The 20,693-nt window shown below is 56.8% G+C and overlaps 1 protein-coding gene across 3 annotated transcripts; it reads right to left on the bottom strand.

The window, feature by feature from the left end:
* Positions 1-19,810, bottom strand: AIF1L (allograft inflammatory factor 1 like). 3 transcript variants are annotated; one of them, XM_045468594.1, is made up of 6 exons: positions 19,664-19,810; positions 19,438-19,499; positions 8,458-8,524; positions 5,958-5,999; positions 2,724-2,886; positions 1-236 (listed from the first exon to the last, which is right to left on the bottom strand). In XM_045468594.1, the coding sequence occupies exons 1-6, from the start codon at positions 19,692-19,694 to the stop codon at positions 149-151; spliced, it is 453 nt and encodes a 150-aa protein (XP_045324550.1). In that variant the 5' UTR covers positions 19,695-19,810; the 3' UTR covers positions 1-148. The 3 variants fall into 3 exon arrangements, with proteins under 3 accessions (XP_045324550.1, XP_045324552.1, XP_045324551.1); XM_045468596.1 differs by lacking the exons at positions 19,438-19,499; positions 19,664-19,810 and adding an exon at positions 18,415-18,438; XM_045468595.1 differs by lacking the exons at positions 19,438-19,499; positions 19,664-19,810 and adding an exon at positions 11,929-11,951.
* Between the last annotated feature and the right edge of the window lie 883 nt (positions 19,811-20,693).

The following is a 20,693-nucleotide window of genomic DNA, read 5'->3' as shown; positions in this document are numbered from 1 at the left end:
TGCTTTACAAAGTGATCACCGGTTCTGCTGATTAAAAAAATAAACAAACGCACAAAGACCAAACAAAACAAAGAAGACAAATCACAATGAGTCAAGAAGGGCCGCAAGATTAGGGGGGAGGAATGGGGGCAGGTCCAGACGGGGGTCCTCAGGGCAGGCTGGCAATGTCTCTCTCTGGAGGGGGACCAACTGGCTTGGGGCTGCTCTCGTTGGCTTTTCCTTCAAACATCATGACTCTGGTTTGGAAGATGGAGAAAAAAATACCAAACAGGATTAGGATTCCTTCCCTCATCGGGGGAAAGATCATCCCCGCCCTCGGGTCTGTAGGGTCCCCAACAGAATGCCCTTGCACCCATTCTCCATGGGATCTTCTCTGTGTGGAAGGGGTGGCTAGCCCCTTTTTCGCAGAAGAGAAAACCAAAGTGCAGAGAACTCTGTATTCTAAGCCATGCGTCTTCCCCTAAACACGCTCCCGGGAGGAGGCAGAGCTAGGCTGGGCCGTGGCTCTGCTCAAAGCCCCTTCAGGTGTTCAAGAACCTCCCAAGCCTTCAGGGGTAACATCTAGGAGGGGCACCTGAGTGGCTCAGTTGGTTAAGCGGCCGACTTTGGCTCAGGTCATGATCTCACGGTTCGACGCTGAGCTCGAACTCACAAAGCACGAGATCGTGACCTGAGCCAAAGTCGGCCGCTCAGCCGACTGAGCCACCCAGGCGCCCCTCAAAACTCAACTCTCAATTCCTGCCTTCCCCACCTGCGCTGCCCCTAAAGCAAACAGCCACGTCACTCGGTGACTCAGACCCCAGCGAGATCAGAATCGTCTGACTCCTTGTTAGCCTATACACATCCCATATCTGGGCATGGAAGCAAATCTTCTAGTTCTGTCTCCCAAATCATTCCCGATTCCAACGGTTTCTGCCTACCTCCTCTGTACCCTCTCCAGGCTGAGTGGCCTCATCTCGTGCCTGCACAGTCTCCCTGCGGCCACTCTCACCCCTACCGCAGACAGAGGCTTTTAAAAGTCAGCCCCAAGGTGCCCGGGTGGCTCAGTCAGTTAAGCGTCTGACTCTTGACATTAGCTCCGGTCGTGATCTTGAGGTCGCAGGATCGAAACCTGCATCCGGCTGGGTGCTGAGTGTGGGGCCTGCTTGGGATTCTCTCTCTCCCTCTCTCTCTGCCCCTCCCCCACTCATGCTTTTTCTCTCTAAATAAATAAATAAATAAATAAATAAATAAATAAATATTTAAAAAAAAAAGTCAGCCCCTAGCTTAAAGTCATCCAGTGGCATCCCTCCACATTAGTGCCAAGTGCTAAGTGGGACCGTGACCTACAAGGTCCCGTGCCACCTGGCCCTGCCCGTCTCTGCAAACTCATCTTCACTCACTGCGCTCACTGATGGCCAGACACACTAGCCTCCATGCTTTTCCTTCAAGCCCACAAGCACAGTTCTGCCTCAGGACCCTTGCACTTGCTGTTTCCTCTGCCGGGAATGCTTTTCCTCAGATCTTCACATGGCTCATCTCTTCACATCTCCCTCCTTCAGGACTCTGGTCAAAAGCTGTCTTCCCAATGAGATCCTCCCTGTCCACCATCCCATCCATCTCTGTTCCTCTTCGCCCACTTTATTTTTCTTTGTACTACGCCATTGCAATCTGGCGTTTCAGCTTTTTCGGGGTTTTGATTTTGTGTTTGTCTGTCTCTTGTCATTAGAATGAAGCTCCACGAGCCCAGCAATTCATCGGTCCCCAGCGCCTAGAATAATCCTTAGTACATAGCTGGTGCTCAGCAAATATTTGCTAAATTAATACATGATAAGTCTACGGAGTCACTGGGTAGACCAGTACCCGACACGCAGTAAATGCACTAAATCTTAGGGGTTTTCCAAAAACATCAGGCCTCCTGCTGGCTGCCATCTGGCCTCGCAGGTGCACCGCGGTCTAACCTTGATGGTTGTCCCACCACACCTCTTGCCCCACCCCACCCCACACTTAAAGCTCTGCGGCCTGACCCGTGGGCTCATGAGCAGTCCTTCGGCCTCCCTGGGCCTCAACCTCCCCCTTCATGACCAAAGAGCTTGGTATATTTTCATTTGTACGTTCAAGGCAAGAGACTCCCCAGGGAATCTGTCTGTTGTGCTTCTGTGCGCTGGGCAGAACCTGTGACGTGTGATTTGGGCCACCACATGCTAGGTGGTTGCCATCAGCCAGTACCGGGCTGGAGGCTTCGTATGTGTTATCTCATCAGCCCTCAGGACGACACTTGACACAAGGCACTTATTATCCTCTCTCTCTTACAAAGGAAGAAACCAGACTTGGGGATCTAAGGGGATTTGCCCAGGGGCAGTTCGGGAGCGAGTAACCCACACCATCGACATTTGAACCCCGCCTCCCTTGGGAGCCGGTTGTTAACTCTATGATGCTCTCAACAACCCCGTAGGGTAGTAGAATCACTTTACAAATGAGGAAACTGAGGCTCAGGAGGTTTCCCAGTAGATTTATCACTGCCATCACCACCACGGTTGCTGCTTACTGAGTGCTGACTCTACAGGAAGTTCTGCTACAGGCGAACTCTGCCTGCAAGGTACACGTTAATGTGACCGTTTGACACGTAAGGAAATCGGGTTCAGAGAAATTAAGAACCTGGTCCAGTACACCACCCAAGGAATTCTCTCCGCGCAACAGTGACTTTGACTTCAGGGGCCCCAGGAGAGGCGGGCGGTACTCACAGCTTGAGCACAGCCGACCGCTTCCCCAACATCATGTTCACGAAGTCACGGTAGGAGATGGTGTCGCTGACCCCACCTGTCACCTCTGAGATCATCTTTTTCATCTCCAGGTGGGTCTTGGGGACCCCGAGCTTCTCCATCATCCTCTTTAAAGACATCAGGTCTGCCGGAGGAAAAGGCAGATCCGTTAAGTGGAGACAGGCTGTGGGCCAAGCGAGGAAGCTGGCAAAGCTCCCCCCACCCCCCTGCCGGCCCCACCCCGCACCCACTCGAAGGAGCCCAGCAGGACAGCCCCTCCCTGGAGACATGCCTTTCTCTTCTGGGGTGAATGAGCCCGTCATGCCCTCCCTGCTCTCTTTGGAGACAGTATAGACTAGCGGTTAGGGACATGGGCATCTAGAATCCAACAGACTTGGGTTGGAATCCACCTCTGCTCTTCCTGGCTGTGGGACCTGGGGCAAACTACTCAACCTCTCTGAAACTCTGCTCCCGTAAGTGGCAAAATGGGTTGATGGGATCATTTGGAAGGACGACGTGCGAGCAGTATCCGGCACAAAGCAGGTGTTCGGTAACAGATTCTTTATTCTGTCACGTCCGCGGACCCCCGAGGTGAGGGTGAGCTGTCGCCCGCCGCTCCTGCTACCCAGGAAGTCACTGCCCCGCAAGGTGGGGTCAGGGAGTTGACTTGACCCCAGGCATGGAAAGTCACTCTGCCAGGGGCCCGGTGGCAGCTTCTCTCTACCTGCCACTCCCACCCAGAGGTCCTAGGGTTCCGCCTCGCTGGCAGGGAGAGGATGCCAAAAATATCCTGCAGAGCAGGAAAACCAACAAAAGAATAAAATTCAAGAAAAACAAGGGAGGCACCAAAAAGTCACTACTCTCTGCAGAATTGCTGCCCCTGACCTTCCGGCTCCCAAGGTCTTAGGCAATTTCCTTCATATTGTTTTGTGAACAATGGGTTGGCAAAGGCTGGTGGCACAGAAGTGGGGCAGGGGGCCCCACTTGAGGGCCAGGGGAGTGGTTCGCCAGCTCACCCGAGAGCAGGGTGGGCAGGACAGATGCCAGACCCCTAGGTGCCAGGATGTCCAGGGCATTTCAAAGAAAACTGGGCAGCACTCTGCGGGGAAAAGTGAAAGGTCTCCCCCATGCTGCTGGCCAGACTCTGAATTGGCAAGATCTTTCTGGAAGGCAATTTGGCAAGATGCTTCAAAAGCCTTTGACCCAGAATGTCTAATTCCTGAGATTTACTCTAAAGAAATAATCGGCGATGTGGACAAAGATTCATGCACAAAGATGCTCTTCACAGGATGATTAAAAGTAGTCAAAATTGGGGGCGCCTGGGTAGCTCAGTCGGTGAAGTGTCCCACTTTGGCTCCGGTCATGATCTCACGGTTCGTAGGTTCGAGTCCCGCATCGGGCTCTGTGCTGACAGCTTGGAGCCTGGAGCCTGCTTCAGACTCTGTGTCTACCTCTCTCTCTGCCCCTCCCCTGCTCACACACTCTCTCTCTCAAAAATAAATAAGACATTAAAGAAAAAAAAAGGCATCTTATTTCAGCCCAGGTCACGATCCCCTGGTTCATGGGTTTGACCCCTGGGTCGGGCTCTGAGTCTCCCTCCCTCTCTCTCTGCCCCTCCCTCACTTGGGCTTTATGTCTCTCTCTCTCAAAAGTAAATAAACATTTTTTTAAAAAGTGCTTAAAATTAGAAATTGTCTACATGGGCAATACTGAGGCATTGGCTGAATAAATTATAGGCCTTCCCTGCAACAAAATATTATGCACCCATTAATTATAATTTCAAAAGAAAAGTTAATCATATGTCAAAATACCCACACTATATTATTCTTTGAAAAAAATCAGACTCTAAAATGGTATAAAATAGCATTTGTGATTACAACTGAGGATGGGAGGATGTAAACCAAAAAGTTTATATTCTGGGAGGTAGGATTGTAGGTGACATTTTTGTCTTTGTGCGTTACTATGTTTTCTAAATTTTCTTTATCATGAAAATGCATTAATTTGATAACCCTAATTTTTTTAAGTTTATTTTGAGAGAGAGCGTGAGCGGGGGAGGGACAGAGAGAGAGAGTAGGAGAGAGAGAGTCTCAAGCGGGCTTGGCACTGTCAGCCGCAGAGCCTGATGCGGGACTCAGTCTCACAAACGGTGAGATCATGACCTGAGCCCAAACCAAGAGTCAGACACTTAACCGACTCCGCCTCCCCCGCCACCAATTTTTTTTTTTTCTAAAGAAAAATAAAAGATACAAATATTTAAAAAGGAGGGGCGCCTGCTGAGCGTCCGACTTCGGCTCAGGTCATGATCTCACAGCTCGTGGGTTTGAGCCCCGGGTCGGGCTCTGTGCTGACAGCTCGGAGCCTGGAGCGTGCTTCGGATTCTGGGTCTCCCTCTCTCTCTCTGCCCCTCCCCCGCTCACGCTCTGTCTCTCTCCCCTTCCAAAATTAATAAACATTAAAAAAAAAATTGTTCTTAATATTTTAAAAGGAGAAGGAGACAAGACAGAGGAGGGGTAGAAACACTGGCAACAGCAGCAGCACTGAGCTCAGGGCAAAACAGAGGCGGGAAGCCCGTTTGAGAAACAAAGGCTGGGATCTGGACCCTGGGCCTGCCACTTAACCATCCCGTGCCCCAAGCAAGTCAGTTACCCTGCTGGGCCTCAGTTTCCTCATCTGTAAAATGGGGATAATTCAGCCGGCCTTGACCAGGTCATAGCATTCCTAGCGATGGTCAAGATACGGTCTTGAACCTGAGTGCCACGGGACAGGCGTTTGTCACCCCCCACACCTGGACCACACGATACAGTAAGGGTCTGCTGGAAGACAGGAAGCAAGGCACACAGAAGCACGATGTCAAAGGCAGGACAGTATACAAAGGCAAGGACGAAGGAACTGCCAGCCCCCTGGACCAGGGCGTCAACAGCCTAAGCATCTCCAGCCCCGGGCAGGCGTGAAACCCTCTACCCTGGGTCCCCCCAGCCCCTGGCATGGGAGCCTGAGGTGTGAGCAGGGATGTGGGCGGGAGGGAAGCAGAGAGGAGAGGAGTCTGGGGGCAGTGGGTCCAGGGTAGAAGTAAGACCAGCTTGTTGGCCTGGCCCACAGGGAAGTTTCCGTGTGTGCCCCTCACGCACACAAGTGGGTCAGTGGGGCTCTCTGGACCCCACACCCCCCACCCACCGAACACCCCCCCTCCCCCAGCACACCCGAGGCCTCACTTACCAATCTCGCCCTCATTGTTCAGGTCAAACTCCATGTACTTCTCTGGAAATCACAGAGCAAAACCCGGCATTAGCTCAGAATCAGGGTCACCCCCCTGGAGGGTCCCAGGGGCTCCCCTGAGGGAGCCCACACCATCCTCCTCGGGGGTCTTGACGTGAGTCCTGTCATCTTAGCCATTGTTTCTGGAGAGAGAGCTCGCCCTGCCCACACCCCTCTCCCACAGGCGCCATGGAGAAAGGTGCTGGGGGCCACTCTGACCCTCTGCTGAGGGGGCAGCTGCTTCCTCCCCGGTCCCCCCCTCCCCAGCCTGCGCTGGCTGCATCTGAATCACATTGGCAACAGTGACTAGAATAGAATAGGTTCCCAGGCCCTGAGATACAGATTCAGTGGGTTTGGGAAAGGGTGGGAAGGGGGCAGGAATTAGTATGGTTTTAGAGTGTCTCAGGTGATTCTGATGGGCAGTCAGATTTAAGGAGTCCCTGTGGTTCTGAACCTTCTGGGGGGCTGTAGGCACCACTGAGAATCTGATGCTCTCCCAAGAGAAACGCCATAGATCTGCCCTTGACCCAAAGTGGCACACACAGGGTCTCGGGGTACACAGACCCTCCCCTAAACCCCCCCTATAGACCTTGAGTGACGCCTCCCTGATCAAGAGGTCCCGGGAACCCCCAACAGTAAGGGAGAATATGCAGGGCAATGAGCCTGGTATCTTCTAACGAGGGCAGCGTGTGGCCCTGGGCAGGTCACCCCCGCCACAAAACTGCAGGGCCCTCAAGGTCTATTTTGCACTGAACAGCCAGCATGGGAAGCCCAAGGTCTTCCTGGAAGGTCCCCGTGACCTTCATGAGCGCCTGCCCTCCAGCCTCTTGGGCTGCCTCTTCCTCCCTCACCTCTGCTCCACTCCCACTGGCCCTGCTGCCTCTGGCCCATCCCCCCCCCCGCCCCCCCCCCCCCCACCCCGCTCCTGCTGGGACATGCTGGCCTGAATGTTCCTCCCAGCTATTCTCAGGGCTCCCCAGCCTTTCGGTCTGGTCCCTGCCACCCCCACAAAGCACCTACCACCATCTGCGCGCCCTGCTTTGCCTTTCTCTTTGCCATACCCTCCCCCGCTAGCCTCTCCCTTGGGCAGGGCTCTCTGTGTATTCCCCATTGTAGCCCCAGGCCTGCAGGGGCCCTGGCACGTAGTAGGGGCTCATTTGGAGGTCAAATGAGTGAATGATTTGAAAACCTTCACAGCCCCTTTGCTTCCAAGGTAAGTTCCTGCGGTCCCACTCTGCCCTGATGGACCCAACCCTCCATCCCAAGGAAGACAAGGAGAGGAGACTTCTGTCCCTCCTCCCAGAGCCACCTCCCTGGTACCCAGACAGAAGGGAATGGACTGCTCCTCCTTTGCGTGGCTCTCTTTCGGGCGGCGGGACAGGGTGTGTCTTTGTCCTAGCTTTTCTTTTTGTTAATGTTAGGAGCCCCGTTGCATAATGGTTCAGAGCAGGGGCTCTGGAAGGAGACAAACCGTCGGTGGGCCGTGTGACCCCACGCAAGCAAGCCCACCTCTCTGAGCCCGAGTTTCTTCATCTGTAAGTTCAAGCTCACACCCGTCTCCCTCCTGGCAGAATTGGGATGAGTTGGGGGGAGCTCCCAACACAGCATTCCAAGCGCTTCCCCCAAGGTCAACAACGTTCAACAAATGCTTCGCCATCAGTGTCCTGCCTCAGGACAACTAAGCTGTGGGCAGCCTGAGGGGCACTTGGCAGGCTCTTGGCCTCAGAGCAGGGAGGATGCCCACACTGCCAAGACTTCGGGGGCTGGGGGGGGGGTGTAGGGGGAAGGCGGCCTCGAGGATATCCGCCGAGGTCCTCCAGCGGCCAGGGCTCCCTGCACACCCGGTGCATCTCCCAGGCAGGAAAGGTGGGACCGTCCCGCTCCTTATGTGCACGGCTCCTCTCCTTTCGAGCCGCTGGCCGGGAACCAAGCGCCAGGGCCCGGAACAGAGGGACCTTTATGCCGCCCCCTCCCCGCGCGGGCTCCCAGGCCCTGTTTTCTTTTCATCCCGTGCTGCTGGGATTCAATGGGCAGAAACTCTGCCCCCTGCCCCACTGTGGCGACACAAACGTCCATTCTGCGCAGGGGCTCCCGAGCCGCTCCCCCGCGGAGGGGAAAGGCAAGGGCTGCTACAAAGAGCTGATTGTGTGCTGGGGCCCCGGGAGCAAGCAGGGCCTGGACAGCAGCGGACGGGAGCCAGCCTGAGCCCTGCCTGCCGGGCAGCTGGAGGGGGAGAGGGGCCAGGCTGGGCCCGCGGCCGAGGGTGGGGGGGCCTGGGGTGGCGTGGAGACAGGTGGAGGGGCCCGTGCCCGCGCCCACGCCCCCCACCTCACGGCCCTCTGGGAAGGGGGCGTTCTGGAAGAAACGGGGGCTCAGCCTGGCTCTGCGGGGTAAGGAATCCTACGTGCCAGGGGCCAGCCCAGCTCTGTCAGGGAGGGTGGGGCAGACAGCCCCAGCTTACCTTTGAAGGCCGCGAGCTTTTCCACCAGGTTCTCTTCATCACTGTACTTCTGGTCACACAGAAACTCCTTGAAAGGCAAAAGAACAGTGCTGAGCGCGGGGTCAATGGGCAGAGCTCACTGACACGTAGGCCCATCGCCCTGGTGCCTGCTCCCATGCCAGGTGGCCGGGCTTGGCCAGGCAGGGCAGGAGGCCCCAGTGTTTGCCCTGGCCTCCTGTCAACCCCTCAGAGACAGATCTGCAGTCCACGCCGTGGGCAGGAAGTATGCTCAGCAGCCCGGGGTGCCGCCCGGAGGGCCTGCCCTAAATACCTTCAGTCAGCCTCCGAATTACCAGTGTGGGGAACTGGGCCTGCCCCAGCAGGGCACCCCAGCTCCAAGGTCCACGGAGCCACGAGCCCCAGAGGCAAGCTGCCTGGTTCTAGCATTAACTCCTTAGGGATGTGACCCCAGCATATGAATTCCTGTCTGCCTCTCGATTGCTTTATCTGACAAATGGGTAGAATTATCATAGCTACTCCTCCAGTTTGTTAAGAGCCGCCAAGGAGCGTGTATGTATGACTCTGGGAAGACAGCAAGTGCTCAATAAACAGCAACTCTTGTATGATTAGCCTCTGCTCTAGCCTTGGGAAGTCACTTACCCTCTCACCTGTAAAACAGGGCTACCGTCCCCTCAAATGATGCCTTTCAGAACCAGGTGGGGGGAGGGGCCTGTGGGGGGGTGGGTGGGGGACACTAACATCAGCCTCCAGAAGGAAACACCAACCTGCACGATCTCTTGGGATCTCCCAGTGGGTCCAAAAGTTAGTTACTATTATCGCTCCCATTTTACAGATGAGGAAACTGAGGCGCACACAGCCAGAGCTTCAAGTTAATTTCATCTCATGAACAGCCTGCATCCTTCATCCCAACACCCAAAGATGGGCGGATGGCAGGCATTCAACTGGCTTTAAAACAAAACACTACAGGGGCGCCTGGGTGGCTCAGTCGGTTAAGCGTCCGACTTCAGCTCAGGTCACAATCTCACGGTCCGTGAGTTCGAGCCCCGCGTCAGGCTCTGGGCTGATGACGGCCCAGAGCCTGGAGCCTGCTTCCGATTCTGTGTCTCCCTCTCTCTGACCCTCCCCCGTTCATGCTCTGCCTCTCTCTGTCTCAAAAATAAATAAACGTTAAAAAAAAAATTAAAAAAAAAAACAAAACACTACAAATTAGTAAGTACCTGTTTGGCCAGGTAGCTTACTTGCCTTGTTGCCGATCTTCAGGCAGCCCTGGAGCCTGCATTCAGGGAAATACTCCTGTCCTCTGGGAAAGCGGAGGCCACGTTCCCATCCTAGCACCAGATTCTGCAAATCCCCTCTTGTCTCTGGCCACCGCTTTCCTCATTACTGAGCAGACCGAACACGGGCAGGGGACCTCCACTCATTTAAGGGGCCACCAAGAGAGCAGGTGAGACCAAGGAAATAAGGTCCTTATCGTTAAATTACAGGAAGCTCATGCTTAAAATGACGTTAAATGGGACGCCGGGGTGGCTCAGTGGGCTAAGCATCCAACTTTGGCTCAGGTCATGATCTCGCGGTTTATGAGTTTAAGCCCCGCATCAGGCTCCCTGCTGTCAGCAGAGAGCCGGCTTTGGATCCTCTGTCCCTCTCTCTCTCTGTCCCTCCCCCACTCGTTCCCTCCCTCCCTCACTCTCTTTCTCAGAATAAATAAATAAACTTAATAAATAAAATCACGTTAAATATTATCTAGATCAATCACTCAATCTGTTTCTAAATTCCCGCTGTCATGCCCCACTAACTGATGACAAAGTCTGTGCTTGTACGTCAGGGCTCAGGCAACAAGTATATCTAAGCACGAGGCAGAATATGATCCCTTCCAGGGTTCAAGTTCCTCCAAATTAACTCAGCCCCCTTTGACAGGGAAGGAGACACCCACCTGCCAGTGCGGCTCCCCTTGTTGGTTCTGGGGGCTGTCCTACCCCTTGAGCTCAATTTGCTTGGATCCAGATCCCTGAACGGGCTCTGGCTGATGCAGGATTTCTGCTTTGGGCAGGCACTGTGCTATCTCACTGAGGTGGGAACAGCAGGGCCAGAGAGGTTAAATCACATGTCTGAAGTCCCTGCAGGTTTGGTTTGGAACCTGAGTCTGTTGGACCCCAGGGTCTGTCTCTGCCTCCAGCAGCCTCACAGAGGGCAACCCCAGGGCCCCTGGTATGGCGTGGCCACAGCTTCACATCGGACCTCGGTACCATGTGCCACGCATGGTCTTGCCCCCACTTAGCTGGAGCTATGACTGTCTCTTGCAGCCTGGGAGGCTCCCCCCCCCCCCCACCCCCGGCTGGCTCGGTCCAGGACTTCCCTTCCTCTTGGCTCCCTCTCCTAGCTCTTTTCCACTGCTCTTTTCCCCAGTCCCATTCTCTGCCCAAAAGTAGGACAATTACCTCTTGTCTGTGACCCTGAACACACCAGGCACCTCCCAGGGTCACAGGTCCTATTATCTGCACAGCAGAGGGACAAATAGGTCCGTGGTTCCCAGACTTGGGGATAACGCAGAAGAAAACATTTCCCAAAAAAAAGTTAAAAATAAGGGGAGGTGCGAATATAGACCTGCCAAGGTTTTATTTTGCCAAGTAGAGACTTTAAACAATCACCACTGACTGTTGCCGTGACTTCAGCAAAGGACATTTCGTAAAAGTAGGAAGTTCATAATCTCAGAATTTTTAAATGGAAGCCATTTAGCTGACGTTCGGTTCACTGCCTGGCCCCCGTGTTCCCTCCGCTTTACCATTTCAGGAACTGGAAAACCCTCGTGGGGAGGCAGAAGGGCACGGGCAACGCCCAACATCCGGGAGCCCCTGGCGAGAGACCTGGGGGCCCTCCCCGCTCCCACATTCTGGTTGACCAGAAATCCTGCGCCAGCCAGAGCCTGTCCGTATCATGTACCAACCCCCTCTAGGGATCCAGGCAAACTGGGCTCAAGGCTCGGACACGGTCCCTGGTCTTGGAGACAAATCGCACACAGACGAACCCAGGACCAGCAGGGAGCGATTCTCGTTCACGGGGCCGGACCCGGAGCTGGCAGGTGCAGCAGCTCTGGGCGTCCAGAGTATCGTCTCGGTGATAGAGTCAGTTTTCTCCTTAGTGCTTATGACCACGTGACAGGCTGTCCAACTGGTTCTCCGTCCCCCCTCCACCTCCCCCCCCCACTAGAGCGAGTGCCTCCCCCATGCCAGGCTCGCTCCCACCTTGGGAACCGTAGCTCCAGCTGTGCCCCCTGTCTGCAGCGCTCGTCCGCCCACATCTGCATGGCTCTCTCCCTCACCGTCTTCACCCATTTGCCCAGCTTTCGCCTTCTCCAGGAGGCAAATCCCATCCATCCTGTCCCCTGCGGTCGTCAGCCTCCACTCTCCACCCGCTTTCTTCCCGCACATCCCTCCTATCCCACGGGAGGAACCGCCTCCTAACACAACTTACAACGTAGCGCTTATTAAGGGTGCTGTCTGTTGTCCGTCTCCCCCTACCACAGAACAGGTGCCCAGTAAATTTTTGCGGGCTGAGAGAATGGAGACCCAGCGAGGACAAATAACTTGCGCAAAGCAGCACGGCTGGCAAGTGCCCGAGCTGGGATTCAAGTCCACAGTGGGGGCTGTCTGGGCTCTTTCCCTGCTGAGCTGAGGAATCAAAGTGACCCGAGAAAGCGGGTGTTGGAAAGACGCCGGGAGGAGGCAAGCCTTTGGCCAGAGGTTCCAGGAGGACGTCTTTACTGTCTCATGCCCCACAGAAGCCTCACACACGGCAGTGCCCAGCATATAGTAGGTGCTTAGGAAACATCTGTTGAATGAATGGAGAGGCCTGGCATTTAGCCCAGAATCACTTTCTCCACTTGGCAGAGCAGCTTTGCAAAGGCGTATGCGTGTGATACAAGACTGGAGGGGCTCAGGGATTAGAATTACACGTTTCCTTAGAGCCAAAAATGACAAGTGCCCTGAGCCACAGAGTGGCCAGGGCTGGGACAGGCAGCTGACCCGCTCACGCGTGGGCGGGCAGCCTTTGCTGAACCCGGGCTTGGGGCAGCTGGGAGGACCATGCCTTCGGCAGGGTGCCAGGGAGGAGGCAGGTGGGCAGCAGAAGCGGGAGTCCCAGGGGCGGGCCTGCCGGCTCCCACCCCAGCTCCAAGCTTTGGATTCTTGGTTCCTGTTCATGCGCAGCCCACAGCCTCCCCACCTCCAGGCGTCCTCCCCCTGTATCCTTGTCCAGCCTCGGGGCACAGCCATGTCCGGTGGGCAGGCACCCTATGTGTCCACACTCCAGGACCACCCCCCGCCACCCCCCCGCTGCCCTGACTCTGGATCCCCAGACAGAGGAGAAAGAGACAGAAGCCACCGCAGATGTTTAGAACAAAAGCAAAAGGAGAAACAGACGGCAGGCTGGAGCCAGAATGCCTGGGATCGAATCACTTAGTAGCTGTGTGAAAATTACTTCATTCGTCTGTGCTGTGGTTTCTTCATCTGGAGGAAGGAGAAAAAGATCTCGCAGGCTTGTCCCGAGGGGTTGCAGTAAGAAAGCATAAATACATGTAAAGTGCTCATACAGTGCCTGGCACCTAGTAATTACTAAATAAATGTTAGCTGTTTATTCTTGCGATCTTCTAATATTTATATCCGCACAATCTACTTCTAACCCCCGCAGCTCATCATCCAGACCATCATCAGCTATTAAATAGATTAGGAGGCAAACCCCCTTCCCACCGACTTAGGCTGGCTGTGGTTGGCTTCTCTTTCCCTTTTCCGGGTATTCCCATTGGATAGATCGGATAACTGAGGCCCAGGGAGGTTGCTCAAGGTTACAAAGTTTTAACAACTCGAGCAAAGTCTGTCTGCCTCCCTTCACCAGCCCAGCTCCCTCCTTGCCCCAAACAAGAAGAGGGTGTCCTGGCCACAGGCTTCTGGGCAAAGAAAGTCAATACTGAGCGTTACCTTTCCTCTTGGGCAGCTGCAGGAGGTTATTCTGGAGGCCAGGGAACCATCCTATAGCCCTCGAGGGGGACAAGGAGGGTGGATGGATGCATTACTCCACCCCCGGCACCCTCTCCCACTCCGACCCACTGTCCCAAACGACAAGTTTATCCAGCTGCACACAGTGCTGTCAGGACCTCCAGGCATAAGGGGTGCAGGGGGCTTGGAATGAAAAGGTGGCCCGGTCAATCCCCGGCAAAGAGTCAGAAACCGCAAGTAGGCAGGAGCGTGGGGTCAAAACTAGGAAGCTGCCAGCCAGACGGTCACGCCTCAAACCAGAGTGTCCACGGGCAAGGCCCAGGAAGGCGGCAGGATTGTTAAAACAACCACAGAGGCATAGAACCTGTAAGGGACTCCTCAGAGCATCCAGCCAGTTCTCTTCGTTCAACGGCTGGGGAAACTGAGGCCCCAGAAGGGAAAGGGTCTTGCCTCAAGCCACAATGGCCGGGGGACCCACATAAACGCTCCTAGGTGTGGGGTGTGCAGGGCAGAAGTCACAGGAAGGGAGGTGGGATCAGGTTGACTGGGCTCAAATCCCAGCTTCAGCACTTCTTAGCTCTGTGGCCCTGGGCAACTTGCTTTACTACTCTGGGCCTCAGTTTCCTCATCTGTAAAATGTAATCATAATGATAGAACCCCGCCCCCCCCCCCCCCACAGTGGGTCGGCATAAGGATTAAAAGACCTGACTGCAGGGGCGCCTGGGTGGTTCAGTCGGTTAAGCATCCGACTTCAGCTCAGGTCATGATCTCACACTCCATGAGTTCGAGCCCCGCGTCGGGCTCTGGGCTGACAGCTTGGAGCCTGGGGCCTGCTTTGGATTCTGTGTCTCCCCCTCTCTCTCTGCCCCTCCCCTGCTCATGCTCTCTCTCTCTCTGTCTCAAAAATAAAATAAAAATCATGCTCTCTGTCTCAAAAATAAAATAAAAATTAAAAAAAAAAAAACACTGAAAAAAAAAAAAAAAAAAAGAGCTGAGTGCATAGGAAGAGCCCGGACTCCTACATGTAAGTGTTAACAGTTATGTGTTTGGGTCGCCCAAACTCAAGCCACACCAAGAGATTAGGTGTGAAAAGGGGAAAAGCAGAGACCTACCCACAGCTCTCTGTCCCACATTGTGCCACGGAGTCCTCCTGGTAAGCCTTGACCCTCTGGCCATCCCTATTTGTCCCTGGACACCCGGCTGACCCGGCAGGGATGGGCCATCCACACGGGACAGAGTGCTCCCATCTCGGCCCCAGGGGACGGCGCCCACAGCCACACCTGCTCACTGCTGCCTCGCGGTCGTCTACAACCTCTGATGCCCATCAGAACCTACCACCCATCCCTGGGATTCCCATCTGCATACTCATGCCCGGAAGGGAGAATATCCAAAACCAGCAGAGGTTGGCAGCCCCCGCCGCGTCCGGGCTTCTAGATCCCTGCCACCTGTCTGCCCCGCCCCCACCCCCTACTTAACTCTCTTTCTGGGCTGGTACCTCTAGCACCCGCTCCCGGATACTTTCTCCTGGCCCTCCAGGCTTGTCTTTATGTATCAGCCGCAGCAGAATTTTGGGGCGGGCAGATATCACCATCTGGGAGGCCATCCAAGGAGCTGGTGGTTGAAACCCTGGGCGAAACCCCCAGGGACAGGCAGCACCATACTGGGCCGGGCCGAGATGCTTCTGACGCAACCCACGGGCTCTTAAAGGGCCAGGCCGGCCCGGTGCGTGGCAGGAGGCTGTAACGTGCACCCGCGAGGACAGCAGGCTCATGTTCCCCTCAGTAGCTTTGGGGCCTCACCCGGATGCTGCATCCTGGCCAGCAGCAGACGGGGCAGCTGAAGAAAAACACCCCACCGACTTCACAAATGAAGCAGACCCTACCGAAATTCTATCCCCGGCTTCCTGTGACACGGCCACGCCAAGGTCGAGACCGGCTGTACCTGCGGGGACACCGAATCCTCAGCGGCTCACGTGGCCGCTTATCACCATCTCCCTTATAATATATTAAGGAGGAGCAAGAAAGACGGGTGCCCAGCGATGCCAGCTGGGCACATTCGCCTGGGCAGGGACAGGGTGGCATTGGTCAGGTCTCAGAGGTCCCCTGTCGCTGGGGATACATAACCCCTGGGCACAGACACCCAGCCTGCTGTGTCCAGTTCTTCCCAGTACAGATGGTACCCAGGTTTGGAAATAACCATCAGGCCCCTAAATGCTATAGGGAATGCCAAGTGCCCTTCACTCGACCCAGGAGGGCTGGGGAAGGCGGGACGGTAGCCAGAGATCCCTATCGCTTAAGCAGGAGCGGCCTGTGTCACAGCTAGGCCACGGCCACCGGGTGGACAGCGTCCCGGGCTGGCCACGGGTGCCGTCTGGAGTCAGAGTGCCGGCTCTGCCACTTGCTGGCCGGGTGACCTCGGGCAGGTGACTTCACCTGGCTGAGCCTCCGTGTCCTCATCTCTAAAACCTGAGTAATCCCTGTCCCCCGGGGATGTTTATAGATCCTTGCTGCACATCTGGGTAAACAAACGCTCTGCCCGGAGGAGTCACTGAGACGATGTATGTGCAGCACTGTGCACGGAGCGAAGGCACAACCCAAGTCATTAGCTAAAGATCCTGGCCTCTGGCCAGTTCGCGATGCAGCCCTCGCTGCCCTCTGCACTCCTCCTGCTCAGTCGGAAGGACAAGGGCACTCTGAGGGGCACCCATCCAGCCCCATCGCTTCTCTCTGTCCCTGTGGGGAAACTGGAGAGACCCTGTCCCGTTGCCAGATAAGGCCAGGCCTGGCTGGCCCGGGGTCACCTGCCATGCCTCCAAGGCACAGGGAATGTCAGCTATGTGTGGGGGTGGGGGGTGGGGGAGTGGGAGGTGCTGGCAGGTCCCGCCCGCCTCAGTAGTGCAGAGAATGCGCCCACAAGCACGCGCACTCGCGCACACGCGTGGCAGAGACGAACGGGCTATCTTCAGTCTATGCTGTTTAAACCCAGGCGGTTGACTCATCCCACCCACTCCCCCGGCCCCCCAGTCTTGTTTTCTGTAAAATGGGAATAGACGCTCATGGCATCAGAGTGAGTGTGCAGCGAGATGTTGCCTGAAGTGCTCCTGGAACACTGCCTGGCACGTGCCAAGTGCTCAGAAAATGATCAAGAAAACTAAAGCAGAGCCAGGAAGAAAACAAGTGCACTTCTATGCAGCCCCGCAGGACCTCCAGGTACCCCCGAGTCTCCTTCAGTTTTTTACTTCTGACCCTTATAACAGCAATCGCTAAGACTGAGCTGCCCTGGTACCCCTTGGAAGCTGGCCCAGCCCGGGGTGGGGGGAAGGCCCCAGAGGGAACTGGGATGTTGGCCCAGAGAAGCCCCCAGAACTGCCAGCCAGGCTGGGCTCTGCCCCAGGCAGCGGCCCCGGAGGTACTTAAGCACATGCAGCAAGGGAGTTACGTCCTCTATGCGTCCCTGCTTCCGCAGGGCCACTGGGAAACTGCTCGGGCCAGCCCCCCAGAAGCTCTGCTCCAATGGGGCAGTGAAGCTATACCCCAAAGCAAAGCAATCCGAACTGCCAAGGTGCCCTCTAGAATCCGCCCACCCCAGGGAACTTCTGCTGCGGTCATGGTCGTGGGTGGAGCGGACTCAGACCCTCAAACAGAGCGACTCCCTCAGAGTCTGCAAAGAGCTTCTGTCTGTCTGCTCATCTCCACTGACTGTCCTAGGGACTCGGAACAGAGCAGGGATCACTGCTCCCTGAGTTTCAGGCAGGGAAGACTAAGGTTCCACCAGATGAAAGGGTCTGTCCCAAGCTGCGCAGCCAGCAGGGGCTGCGACATGTCACAGACCCTGCCCCTGGGTTTCCCCTCCCCGCGTCTTAACGCGCCAAACAAACCGATGATAACAATCATGACAGCAGCCGGCTCTCCGGTGTGCTTTCCATAGATTATCTCCCTGAAAAATCACGACAATGAACTACCACTACCTCACGCGGATGGCCCAAGGTCAGAGAGCCAGCGAGCACTCTGCCCACCCCTTCACCCCCACTCATGACTCCATACTGTGGGGTCATGTCGCCTTGACCTCCTGGGGTGGGAAGCAGCTCAAACTTCTGGTTTGATCCTGGAGTCCCCTTCCTATGGTTTGATCCAGCGGCCCAACAGCAGCCTGGCTTCACATGACGTGGCTCAGGATAGCATGTGGGCAGGTAAAGGAAGCTAGTTCTGCTTCTGTGTGACCTGAGCCAGCTGCCTGCCCTCTCTGGGCCTTGGGATGCCAAGGTGGTTACGGGGACCCTCCTTGCTCACCTTCCCCGGTCCCAGCACTGTCCAGATCAGCCCCTGACAGCCACAGCCCCACTCCCTTCTGAGCCAAGCCAGTCTACCTCCCCAAACAACCCAGTAGCTTACCCCACCCCCCACCCTGGGGACTGGCATGGAAAGTCCCACACATTCTCAGCTCCTCTGGTTTGTCTGACTGTAATCACTTCTCCCCCATCTCCAGTTGTCTCTGGCTCAGGGTTCTGCTGGCTGTGGGTGGATTCAGCCAGCCTGGAACCCGCCCGGCCGAGTGGCCCAGGGGGCTGTATGAGGTCAGGGTTCCAGGCTCCTGTCCAGAGGGCAAGAGCAGCCAAGACCAAGGGCGGGCTGGCTGTGGAGTAGACTGGAAGGTGGCCCAGCAGCTTGGACCCCTGAGAGCCCCAGCCAGATGTCCAGTCTCCCTTTTAGCTGTGCTCAAGATGGCACCCGGGGGGCAGGGCAATGATGGCAAAGAGGAGCCCAGAGTTTACTTGGAGGGACCCTGGGTCCCCAGAGCCCCGCATGGGATTCCTACAGCCAGTGGAATGAAATCAGATAGGCTGCCTAGTTCCAGGCCCTCCAAAAAGAATCAGGGAGGGAATCAAGCCCCAGCGAGAGGAAATACTACCCCCAAGAGGCAGCCCCTAGACCCACCTCCACACAGCCTGGACCCCGATGACACTCACCCGCTTCCCATGTCGGGACTCTGAGCTGGGCTTGGGTGCCCAGCCGCTGAGGGAGCCGGCAGGGGGAATAGCTAGTCTTGTTTCGGTGAGCCCGTTAGGAGTGAATCTGGGAGACCGCCTCGGGGAAACAACTCTGGCACCGTCCACGACGTCTTCCCTCCTGGCAGGTGCGGGACCACGCACCCTCCACGCCTTGCCTCAGCCAGTCCTCATGGTGACCCCCACTCCGCCCTGAGAGCCTTTGCTGATCACCACAGAGCTGGTCCGCGATGGAGGCCAGGCCTGAGCCCAGGTCTCCCAGAACCCCAAAGCTAGGACGGTGCTGCCCTTGAGCTTTGGCCAATCCAGGCAGGCCCTGACACTTTTCCTTATCTTCTACGATTTACGCGCTTGTTCCGCAAACGTTTACGGAGCGCCCATTGGGCGCCCAGCCACAGTAGGAAGGATTTCTTTATAGAAATCCACCAGGGCCAACGAGAAAAGCATCAAGCCTCTCGGCGAAGCTTCCCTAAAAAGTTGGAGCGAGAAAGAGGTGTGGGGTGGGGGCGGGGGCGGAGCACTGGCCTGCAGCCTGGACCCCCGGGTTCTCACAGCGGCCCCATGTGGACTAAGGATTTGCTGTGCCACCTCGCCTCTCTGAGCTGGGACACATGGGGAGGGGGGGAGAGAAGGGGGTCCCTCCTGCGCCACATCCTTGCAGCTGGTCCCAGGCGGGCTTCCGGGGAGCCCCGGCCCGGGGGGCACCGGAGCTCCTGGGCGGGCCCTACCTCCCCAGTCTAAGAGTAACGACTTGCAACCCGAGCCGCGGGAGGAGGAGGGAGGGAGGAAGGAGGGGGGGAGGGACCTACCTGGAGGCGGGAGGCACAGGGGCAGGGGCCGAGGGAAGGAATTGGGGGAAGCCCAGAGGAAGGAGAGAGGGGGTTGAGGCGGCTCCAGGCACAGCCTCGCAGACGGGGGCGGGCCCCGGGGGGCTCTGGGATACTCGGGGGAAACTCGCCGGCCGCCCTGGCGGCGCGCGCTTACCCGGTTGATCTCGGCCAGCCTCCTCTCCTGCCGGGCTTTGAGCAAGCCGAACGCCTTCCCTCCTGCCGGAGACAAAGAAGCGGCCCGGGAAGCGTGGGTCTCCCCGGGCCCCGCGCGGCGGACCACGCCGCGCGCTCCGCGCGCGCAGGTGGCGGGCGGTGGACTCCGCGCCGGGTGGGGGGGGGGGGGGGAGGCGGGGCAGGGGCGCGGGGACCGCGGCGCCTACCTTGGAACCTGTTGCCGAGCGCGACCGACATGGCGAGCACGGGGCTCCTCCCGCCGGCTCCGGGCTGGGCGGCCGCGGCGAGGCACGACGACGAGGCAACTGGCGCCCGGTCCGAGCTCCGGCGGCGTGTGGCGGCCGCACCGAGGGGCGGAGGGATGGCGCGGGCGGCCGGACACACCCCTCCCGCCCTCCACCCGCCTCACCCCCGCCCCCCCCCCCCCCCGGGTCCTCCCGCCCCGCCGCCCGGCCGCCGGCATCAAAGCGGCTATTATACGGGGCGCCGCGCCCGCCGCCCGCCCCTCTGCTGGAAGACGCGGAAAATGCACAGCGCGGGGCCGCCCGTGAGCGCCTCCCTGCCTGCTCCTCCCGGGACCTCGACCAGTCCCTTCCCAGCGCCGGGCCGCGGTTTCCCCTTAAAGAAACTTGGGGACCATCTCAGTACGCACTTGCTGTTGGGGTGGCCTCAAGGATCCGATACCGTCCCGGCGGGCGGAGAGCCGGCGTCCACCCGCCGAAGCTGTTAAGTCGCCGCGGCCCTTTGCGCAGCACGCGCTCGTGGAAGGCAGCCCAGATCTTTATTTTTAACCCTCGGAAGAAAACTGTGAAAGCTTTCAGGCCGTTTTGTGTGTTTGCTTTTCTGTTTGTAATGACACGGTGTCACTAGGACATCAGTGACACCTGAAGTCAAGTCGGGATGCTTTCCTGTTTTGTTACTGAAATCTATTTCTTTAAAATGTTTTCGCTTGAGAGAGAGTGTGTAAGTGGGGCAAAGGGGCAGAGGGAGGGGGAGAGGAGAGAGAGAGAGAGGGAGAATCCTAAGCAGGCTCCTCACTCAATGCAAAGCCCGATGCTGGGCTGGATTCCGCGACCCCGGGATCATGACCTGAGCCAAAATCAAGACTCCGTGGCTCAACCTACTGAGCCACCCAGGTGCCCCTGAAATCTATTTCCTGGGCACTCACTGTGGCACACAGCCAGATCAGTACAGGATATATTTATGTTATTTAATTCTCAAAGTTCTATGAAATCG

The sequence above is a fragment of the Leopardus geoffroyi genome, chromosome D4 (assembly GCF_018350155.1).
Source record: "Leopardus geoffroyi isolate Oge1 chromosome D4, O.geoffroyi_Oge1_pat1.0, whole genome shotgun sequence".
Classification (NCBI taxonomy): domain Eukaryota; kingdom Metazoa; phylum Chordata; class Mammalia; order Carnivora; family Felidae; genus Leopardus; species Leopardus geoffroyi.
The sequence above is the reverse complement of the archived record's forward strand: the minus strand, read 5'-3'. Positions and strand labels throughout refer to the sequence as shown.